Below are 11,081 nucleotides of genomic sequence, written 5' to 3' on the forward strand. Positions count from 1 at the left end.
GATGCCATTTGATTTGATATGAGTTTCTATCTTGAATTACTGACTGATTTGATAAGTTGAATTGGTTATAGCTATTGTAGTTTGTTGGTTAATTAGGATTTAGCTTAGTTAGTTAGTAGGTTTGAATAGGTTAGAGCTGAAAGGTTTAATACAGATTAAAAGGGATTGGTAGGACAATAATTTCAGGGACTTTAGGAGGGTATTTTGGGATTTAAAAGGTTTAAAAATGGTTTAAGTTGAATGGTCTGACAGTAGGGTACTAAAGTACCATTAAACTAATGAATTGTTTAGTAATAGTGGGGAACAAGGCTTAATGGCATGGGAAGTTGATTAAACAAGTTAAGTCACCCATAACCTTTGATTAAAACAAAAGAACAAGACATATTATGGTAGTGGGGGTTTAGGGAGTGTAGGCAGAATGTTTTCTGATTAGTTTAAGTGTTTCAAGGCAGATAAGGGCTGTAGTTTTGGTATAAATAGGGGTCTGGAAAGAGTTAAAGGGGATTGACTTTTGAAATTAGACTCAAAGGTGACACAAAAAGAATATCAGGAATATAGAAAAAAAGAAGCAATTAGTCTTCTAAGGTTCTGCATTTGATCCTTCTTTAATCAGTAAAAAATAGCATTGCAAGCTTGAAGTAAAGTGCCTGATTTTCAATTGTTGGGGTGTAGTTTCCAGTTTCAAGTCTATTTACTGGAGTGTTTGAGGTTCACTGGTTGGTTTTCTTGTTGAGTTTGAGGTCCAATTAGTTGCGCAGAGTTATTTGTTGTTGCTGTTTGGTTTCACAACTGGTTATGAGCTGTGGTCAAGTGTTTTTCTAATTTGAAACTGGGTTTGGAGCTGTTTCTGAATTCCAATTTGCTATCTGCTGGTGTTATTTGCTGTTGTTGTTGTTGTTTGTTGTGTTGTACTGCTGCTGACTTCCTCTTTATTCTTCTGTTCACTCCAATCCAGGTACACAACTAAGCTCAATTTGATGTAGCCTTGAGATGTAAACATGAAATGGAAGTGCTCGGGCCCTTAATTATTTGATGTTGTATCTGTAGCTCAGTAGATATAGATGATAAGCAGTTGTATAGTCCAATTTGATCTATAACTCAATGAAATGTAGACTGTGAAGTTTGTACCTAATTAGGACTGTTTAAACTATTAATTCGTGTTCATTAGTTGTAGGCTTAGTATAGTTTAGTACTGATTTCAGTTAACATTGAGTTAAAAAATCGAATATCAGTATTGTTTGGACCTACAATTAATTCAGAAGTCAACATGTGGTGCTTATTCCGATTTCAGGTTAAACGCGCTTTTAAAACAATCCAACATGCTAGTTATTGATGTCCTCTCCTTTGTTCGATAAGCTCACTATTTCGACGTAGGAACAAGTAATTACATGTTAATGGTTAATATCAATAGTCTACTTGACTTTGAATCACTTAACTTATTCATGAATGTTAGCAGAATCAAATAACCAAGTCGTGTAGTTCAAAACTCGATCCAGCATATGGATTGGGTTCTTTGGACCTAAAGTTGAAATGGCATTTGGTCTACTAATTTTCAATTGATAGACTATAAGATTTTCTAATAATAACTAATTAGGGTCCCCTTTTATTTATTTCTTTAGAGACAAATAAATAGAAGAATAATAGTCATTTTAGGAATAGCCTTTAAATAATAAATGAGACGAGCCTCGCCAAATAAAACGCATAAGTTGCGGGGCCCTCAGTAAATATTGCGTTAAAATACTTTAGATTTTGGGACGGACCGTCTAATGAATTTCACGGCTTTCCTCAAAACAATAACGCGCTAGTCACTTTAGGCGCGCTTTTAATAAATTACTTTCTTAAACTCGGGTGCACATTTATGTGACCCAAATCCAAATCTCAACGGAGTCGAAATGTGTCAATAACCACGGGTGCATTGATGTGACGTGGTTCGAGACGTGTTTTCACAACGTTGCAATTCTCTCTTAAAATAACAACAATAAAAGCGGGAAAGAGTTAAAATTTGCACACAGGTCCAACATGTATAAAATCAGATAAATGAGCCGAATATGACAGTTGAGCGACCGTGTTAGAACCACGGAACTCAGGAATGCCTAACACCTTCTCCCGGGTTAACAGAATTCCTTATCCGGATTTCTGGTTTGCGGACTGTAATACATAGTCATTTCTTTTCCTCGATTCGGGATTCAACCAGTGACTTGGGACACCATAAATCTCCCAAGTGGCGACTCTGAATTAAATAAACAAATCCTGTTTCGATTGTCCTTTAAATGGAAAAACTCTTTTACGCCCTTACTGGTGTAGGTAAAAAGGAGGTGTGACACTATATACTATATTATACTATATATATCGAATATACCTTGATGTATAATAAACTATACTATATATATAGTATAGTATAATATATAATACACTTAGTATATATAATACACTTAGTATATATATACTATACTATACTATACTATGCACTAAGTATTAGTGCATTAGCTAATATTATATCGAATATAGCTCTATATATATATATATATATATATATGCATATGAGTGGGTTATAAGTCGATAAATCAATTTACAAGTGTATCAATACCTAAAAGAACCCGTCCCTGTGTTCCGAGCGCTTCATGTTCTTATATATATATATATATATATATATATATATATATATATAGAGAGAGAGAGAGAGAGAGCTTATATACTATACTATATTATACTATATATATCGAATATACCTTGATGTATAATAAACTATACTATATATATAGTATAGTGTATATATAATACACTTAGTATATATATACTATACTATACTATGCACTAAGTATTAGTGCATTAACTAATATTATATCGAATATAGCTTATATATATATATATATATATATATATATATATATATATATATATATATATATATATGCATATGAGTGGGTTATAAGTCGATAAATTAATTTACAAGTGTATCAATACCTAAAAGAACTCGTCCCTGTGTGCCGAGCGCTTCATATATATATATATATATATATATATATATATATATATAGAGAGAGAGAGAGAGAGAGAGAGCTTATATATTATATACTATATTATACTATTTATATCGAATATACCTTGATGTATAATAACTATACTATATATATAGTATAGTGTATTATATAATACACTTAGTATGTCGAAATACATCTCGGATACAGAAGGAATATCCTTATCTGAAATATTGTCATTGTCTTGAACAATATTTGTTTGAGGGTTAATCTTAACCCTTCCGACCATATATATATATATATATACAAAAGTAATTTTTAATTTTGACCATTGTTGACCTGAAAAGAGATCAACTTTGGTCGCTAAATATACATAAATTTAAATTAGCGACCAAAGTTGGTCGCTAAATTTAAATCAGATTTATTTATATTTTATATAATATTTAAAATAATAATATAATTGTTAAACATTAGAACTGGGTCCCAGATTAGCGACCAAAGTTGGTCTCTATTTTTTTAAGCGACCAACGTTGGTCGATAAATTTGAATTATATTTTTTTATATGTTATAATTTTTAAAATAAAAATATAATTATTAAAATTTTATAACTGGGTCTCATTTTTTGCGACCAAAGTTGGTCGCTTTACCCCTTAGTTGGCGACCAACTTTGGCCGCTAATTTTAAATTAAATTTATTTATATTTTATAATTTTTTAAAATAATATTATAATTATTATAATTTTATAAGTGGGTCCCCTGTAGCGATCAACGTTGGTTGCTAATCTAAGTATACCTTTGACCAAGCAAGTCTGACCAGTCCGGTCAATATTTTGACGAAATTAGCGATCAAGTAGCGACCAACCTTGATCGCTAATCTATATCAAATAATTATTTTATTATTTTTGTCAATTTAGCGACCAACTTTGATCGCTTTTTTTGTCAGACCAACTTTGATCGCTAAAGTTTGGTCGCTTTTTTCCGGAATTCTAGTATATAACAAAAACGTAAGAACTTGTTTGTCTTCTTCACGCCCAACGGACTATAAGAGAGAAGTTAACAAGTTTATTCTAATTTTTAACCTTTTCTCAAAGCTTGAGAAAGTACCTTTTAAGATATTCGTTGTGCCTCTTTTGGTATTTCCCCTTCTATCTTTTAAGTTTTTCCTTAATCTTTTGATATTTCATTCAATTTTTCAATTGATGTTGCTATGAAATTTCTATAAGTTCGTTGTATGAAAGATTTAAATATACTGCCAATATATATTTGTGTACATAAAGCCACAACAACAACAATGATTCTTCAATTCTCAATTAATAATAGTTAGGCATGTGAATTCTCACTATCTTTTCTCCTCCGTCTCGCATTTTTTGATCTCAATGCTTAATAATTTGTTCTTTTAGGACACGACTTCAAATTAAGAATTCTTCGATTAACTCGTTAATGCATTGTAGGGGCGGAGCTAGCATAGGAGTTGAGAGTTTAGCTGAACCCACTAATTTTGGTCCAAAATATGTATTTATCTTAAAAAATTTACTAAATATATATAAATTATTAATTTAGAACCCAGTAATATAAACGAACTAGAATCCCAAGCCCACAATTTTCAAATTCGGACTCCGCCTCTGTGCATTCCTACATCTGACATACAATCTTTACTAAAGCTAAAAGGACATGCACATGTCAAATACCATACCTTATTTATGTGTCCTAATAAACCTTAATCCTAATGGAGTAGTTGATACTGCATATATCGACACTTTACTTCACTTATATATTATTTTTTCGCTATATTCTCATATATTCCAAGAGATTGTATATTTTTTTCATTTGATATAAATTTACCCTTCATATTTTAGCACATTCAATCATCTTAGCATCAGACATATAGATGGATGCATTTAGGTAGAACATGAAGAAATCATCTCATGCGACCTTTTTTTATTTTTCCTTTGTCTCTAAAAGTGCATTATTTGCCCCTTTTGTCTTGCTTGAGAACTTTTCTAATCATATATAGTTTCTTGGGAAAAATCATGTATAATATCATATCCATCTTAATATGAACATTTTTATAATTCTTGTCTTGCTTGCTAAACTTACAACGTAATATATTTCGTTTTACTTTTATTTATCTTAAAATTCTCATTGTCTAAAATGTTCCTTCTTCGTGGATTATACTGGGTATGTTATTGTTGTTGTTGTCGTCTAAAATGTTACTTCTTAATTCAAGTTGTTGGTAGACTATTATTCATATATAAATTATGGTACTTTTTCTTCCTCTCTTAATACATGAAAAATGTCATTTAAAACATATTTTGACATTATAACAACGTACTTAATACAGTTTAATATATTTATTTTAAGATAGGAAAAACCTCCTATTTTACATCATTGACCCGCAAAATTCGATTTTCATATTGACGATTTCTCCTTGCCACACTAGAAGGAGATAAATTAGGAAAGATTCTTTTTTAGTTTTCAAGTTCAAGATAAGGCAAAAATACTTTAAAATAAAAAATAAAAAAAAATCAAAGGTGGGTCCTCCATCCCTGGAATGGGAACCTCATGAAAAGGATATAATGGATATTTCACAGTACACCCCTAAACTTATTGGCGACTGACAGAAGCAACCTCTCTTTTGTTGTTTTCTGCTAAAATAGTCCTCTTATCAACTTGCAAATAAGATAATGCTATACCAGTAGCACACGTATCATGGGGTTAAAGTTACACGTGTCGGAATCACAACGGCTAGTTTACGCACCTACCATTTTCTCGGAGCCAATATAAACACAACTAGCTGAGCAAGAACGAAAAAAAATATCCTCCTTTCTTCCTCTTTACTCATTTTATCTTTTTCTCCAAATGGATCGTCTATTTCTCTTATCTCTTCTCGCTTTCGCACTTTTCTCGTCGGCGATAGCGTTCTCCGACGAGGATCCGTTGATCCGACAAGTCGTGTCCGAAACCGAAACCGACGACAGTCATCTGTTAAACGCCGAACATCACTTTTCACTTTTTAAGTCAAAGTTCGGAAAGATCTACGCTTCGGAGGAGGAACATGACCATAGGTTCAAAGTATTCAAGGCGAACCTCCGCCGTGCCCGGCGTCATCAGCTCCTTGACCCTTCTGCTGAACACGGTATTACGAAGTTCTCCGATCTTACTCCGTCGGAGTTTCGCCGGACTTACCTCGGACTTCACAAACCAAAACCTAAGCTTAACGCTGAAAAAGCTCCAATCCTCCCGACTTCCGATCTTCCAGCTGATTATGACTGGCGTGACCACGGCGCCGTCACCGGCGTAAAAAATCAGGTCTTTTTTTTGTAGATATACTTTTCTACTACTATATGATTAATTGATTATCCACTTATATTTATTGGTGGTTGAATTTGACTATGATAGGGTTCATGCGGTTCATGCTGGTCGTTCAGTACAACAGGAGCGGTGGAAGGAGCTCACTTTTTAGCGACGGGAGAGTTGGTGAGCCTTAGTGAACAGCAGCTTGTGGACTGTGACCATGAGGTTCGTGTTTTCTCTTGCCGTTGACTTTTTAAATTTGATCGGTTCAATATTATTTAAGTTTCTATATCTATGTTTTGAGTGCGATTAATGATGTGTTGTTGCTGCTGTTGCTTTGAGAATTTATGATGGGTAAATTGTTATGCTTATCTTTGTATGTATATCATTGAAGTTTCTTGCCAAAGCTAGTTATCTGTTTAAAGGGGTTTATAAATTAGCTCCAGATTATTTGAAAATGATTAAAAATTACGGCTTTTTAGGTATCTATATATTGGTGCTGCCGAAGTGTAAGGCAAAAGCTAATAGCTTAAATTTCTTGAAGCAGCATAACAATTATGGGTTAAATTTCTTGAAGCAAATCATATATAATGTGTAAATTGTTAGGGCATCTCCAACCTTTACCCTATTTTTGATCCCAAAATGGGGATTTCCTTAGTTTGGGGACAACTTACTCCAACTATTCCCCATTTTTTTTGCCAAACGTTTTTTATATTCTTCTCTCTTCTATATTATATTATTATCTTTCATTTCAATTTTATTTTTTAATTTTCATTAAACAAATTCTATCTTTTATTTTTATTAATTTATAATTTCCATTAAAACAATTTCATAAAATTTTAAATAATATAATTTGTAAGCAATTATTATAGATTAACTAATAATTCAAATAAAAGTGAAATCAGTTCAATATCTAATATTTTATATCCGCACCTTTCAATTTTAGCAACATTTAATATTTTATATTTGCACCATTCATTTTCGAGATAATTATATATTTTTTGTACAATTATAATTTATAATAAAATTGACTTACAATTTTACATAAAAATAATAAATGCACGAAAATTAATTTATCAAAATTCTACACCAAAGTTAAGATGTAAAATTAATATTATAAAGATATTACATAAACATAATTAGGTATATATATAAAGAGATAAATTAAAAAAATAAATAATAAAATAACATTTAATATTTTATATTTGCACCATTCATTTTCGAGATAATTATATATTTTTTGTACAATTATAATTTATAATAAAATTGACTTACAATTTTACATAAAAATAATAAATGCACGAAAATTAATTTATCAAAATTCTACACCAAAGTTAAGATGTAAAATTAATATTATAAAGATATTACATAAACATAATTAGGTATATATATAAAGAGATAAATTAAAAAAATAAATAATAAAATAATAATAAAAAAGTGATAATAATAATGGGGGAGATGAATAGTGTACCCCATATTTGAGGGAACACTATTCATTTCCATTTTAGGGTTAAAAATTCCCCCAAATATTTCCTGAGGGATATCTCCAACCTTGCCCCCATCCCTCATAATGGGGGAAATATTTGGAGGAATTTAGCTCCAACCCTCCCCTATTTTTGTCCCCAAAATGAGGGATGAATAGTGTTCCCTCAAATATGGGGTACACTATTCTTCTCCCCGTTACTATTCATCACTTTTTTATTATTATTTTATTATTTATTCTTTTAATTTATCTCTTTATATATACCTAATTATGTTTATGTAATGCCTTTATAATATTAATATTATATCTTAATTTTGGTGTATAATTTTGATAAATTAATTTTCATGCATTTATTATTTTTATGTAGAAATGGCAGTAGATGAAAATCAACGATTTCAAGAATTTTTATTTCGACATAGAAGAATTAAGGACAAAGATGCTCATTTTGCACTTCGTAATGCATTAATAGATCATTTATGAGAGAATACTAGAGGTTGAAGTTGAATATTTATCTAGTATTTCGAATGAATTTTATCGTTATGTAATATGTATTTAATTAATCTTGTATCGCAATGATTTCACTTTTATTTGAATTATTAGTTAATCTATAATAATTGCTTACAAATTATATTATTTAAAATTTTATGGAATTGTTTTAATTTTGGAAATTACAAATTAATAAAAATAAAAGATGGAATTTGTTTAATGAAAATTAAAAAATGAAATTGAAATGAAAGATAATAATATAATATAGAAGAGAGCGAAGAATATAAAAAAGTTTGGGGAAAAAAATGAGGGAATGGTTGGAGTAAGTTGTCCCCAAAATAGGACCAAAAATGGGGTAAAGGTTGGAGATGCCCTTATGTTGGACTCTATTTCTTGCTAAAACTAGTTATCTGTTTCAAAGGGTAAACAATTTGCTTTTATACCGTGGGAAGGATTAAAAATTAAAACTTGTTTGCCTGTATGTAGTGTACAATTGTGGTTGCGAGCAGTGGTTAAGACAGAAAGAAAATAGGATTTTTCCATGTTGTTTATTCTTCATTATTTCACGCTTCTCTGAATTAAATAAGTTTTTTATTTTAGTAGAAATAACATAGAAATAAAAAAATAAACCTAGTAGAGAATTTAGTTGAGGCTGAACAGAAGCATTACCTTTGCTGGTGTAACTGATTGTGGATCTTATTGTTGCTCTTTCTTCCGCTTATTACATGTATTTGTTACCCTGTAATCAATGTTTTTGCCTTTTGCAGTGTGACTCGGAGCAACAAGATTCTTGTGATGCAGGTTGCGGTGGTGGTCTTATGACGACTGCCTTTGAGTACACCCTGAAAGCTGGAGGTCTTCAACTGGAGAAAGACTATCCTTACACTGGCAAGGATGGCAAATGTCACTTTGACAAGAGCAAAATTGCTGCAGCTGTGACTAACTTCAGTGTTATTGGTCTTGATGAAGACCAAATTGCTGCCAACCTGGTTAAACATGGTCCTCTTGCAGGTAGTTAGCCATTAAAGTCTCAACTTGAACTTTTCTTTTTCCCAATGTGAATGAGAGCAGGCAACAAAACTTACTATATTTCCTGTTGTGTAAAACGCAGTGGGGATCAACGCTGCTTGGATGCAGACATATGTTGGAGGAGTTTCATGCCCATTAATTTGCTTCAAGCGTCAGGATCACGGAGTGCTCTTAGTAGGTTATGGTTCTCATGGCTTTGCTCCTATCAGACTCAAGGAAAAGGCTTACTGGATCATCAAGAATTCATGGGGAGAGAACTGGGGAGAGCATGGATATTACAAGATTTGCAGGGGTCACAATATCTGTGGAGTTGATGCCATGGTCTCTACTGTGACTGCTGCCCATACTACTAATCCTAACCTGTGAGATGAACTTATCCCAGGAATGTTGTCTGTGATCAAGGGTTTTACTACATTATCCTAATTTGTGTAAATATGTCGTTCAGTAAATGTACTGTGAACTCAAGTCTTAGATTCCACCAGCACTTTATTATCGTGCTTCAAACCACGTATTGGGATTTGTATTTCTCTAGTTTATACTGCAAAAATGAAGTTCGAATTTTAAAGCTGTTTGTATATTGATTGCTCGAAATGTCTCTATTCCTTTTATTCTTCCAAATCCTATTGAACATTAGTGCATTGCTTCAGAGTTCTGACTTATGAAGCATGCACCTCTAATCATGAAGTTTGCTGCAAATACTAACTTGATAAACCGAAAATTTTGACCATGTTAAGTTGATTATTAACATGCCTCAAGCTCATTTGTTGGCGGATGTCAGCACTGAGTGATGTGCTATCCACTAGATAGATCTATATAAGAATTAGGGGGCAAACGGTAGGGTCGGGTCGGTATGAGCGGGATCATAAAGCAACATATCATAAAGGAAAGGTCTTTTTCTTAAAAGCTTCCGTAATAGCAAAAGCAGCCTATCTGGAATGACCTTCTCGTTACAGGAAGTTAAGCAAGGGGTAATTTAAAAAAACGGATAAATTATCAAACCCGACCCATATTTGAGACGGATAAAAACAAGTTTATCCGGCAGATAATATAGATATCCATATTATCTATGGCTTCTTAAATATGATTACTGAGGAGAGAATTCCTAATCTTCCAAACTCGAGGAACTCCAATCTAAGGCTTTACAAATATAAAAGTTAAACACATTAGTTATCCATTGGTTATTCATTTGATGAACCATTTTCTAAGTGGATAATATAGTTCTTTATCCATATTCGACCCGTTTTTAAATGGTTCATTATCTAACCCATTTTTTGATGGATAATATGGGTGGATAGCTCTTTTCTTTTAACCATTTTGCCACCTCTAATGAGAATGAAGGTAAAAGAAAGTCAATATAGATAGGAAGAGATTGATAACGTCTAGATACAAGGCAATTGCAGCCCAAATGAATTCATAGTAAGTGTAGCGTTTGATTAGGTTGTCTGTATCATAAATGATGTATGTAATCCACAGAATAAAATTGACGCTAGACACCCATAGATCATCACAGATATCCTACCCAACGGAAACAGAAGCTGCAAAAGACATAAATATAGACGGAGTCAGGATTCTTCTTAGAATAGACTAAGCTCTGAGGCCGATACAATATCTGTTCAACTAAAGAGTTTTATAAACTTCAATTGGTGATTTTACTGTTATACTGGATAAAATTTTGTGACTTCAATTTAATATGACAAAAGATAGTTTTTTTGACTTCACTATCATAGGTAAAGTTCTGTAACCATACGGGAAATACCCTTCCATTTAACTCCGCATTTTTTACACAAAGCATAGAGTGCAATGAGTTCGGTG

General features: G+C 32.0%; 1 protein-coding gene across 1 annotated transcript; it reads left to right on the top strand.

The window, feature by feature from the left end:
* Window positions 1-5,781: 5,781 nt before the first annotated feature.
* LOC104226053 (cysteine proteinase 15A-like) lies at window positions 5,782-9,844 on the top strand. Its single transcript, XM_009777936.2, has 4 exons — window positions 5,782-6,286; window positions 6,377-6,496; window positions 9,008-9,251; window positions 9,352-9,844. The coding sequence occupies exons 1-4, from the start codon at window positions 5,837-5,839 to the stop codon at window positions 9,633-9,635; spliced, it is 1,098 nt and encodes a 365-aa protein (XP_009776238.1). The 5' UTR covers window positions 5,782-5,836; the 3' UTR covers window positions 9,636-9,844.
* The last annotated feature ends 1,237 nt before the right edge of the window (window positions 9,845-11,081 follow it).

The sequence above is a fragment of the Nicotiana sylvestris genome, chromosome 4, assembly GCF_000393655.2.
Source record: "Nicotiana sylvestris chromosome 4, ASM39365v2, whole genome shotgun sequence".
NCBI lineage: Eukaryota > Viridiplantae > Streptophyta > Magnoliopsida > Solanales > Solanaceae > Nicotiana > Nicotiana sylvestris.

Excerpts from the sequence above, each read along its gene's own strand:
- LOC104226053 (XM_009777936.2), top strand. The coding sequence starts at position 5,837 with ATGGATCGTCTATTTCTCTTATCTCTTCTCGCTTTCGCACTTTTCTCG. Across the intron at positions 6,287-6,376 it reads TCACCGGCGTAAAAAATCAG|GGTTCATGCGGTTCATGCTG; the intron begins GTCTTTTTTTTG and ends TGACTATGATAG. Across the intron at positions 9,252-9,351 it reads TAAACATGGTCCTCTTGCAG|TGGGGATCAACGCTGCTTGG; the intron begins GTAGTTAGCCAT and ends TGTAAAACGCAG.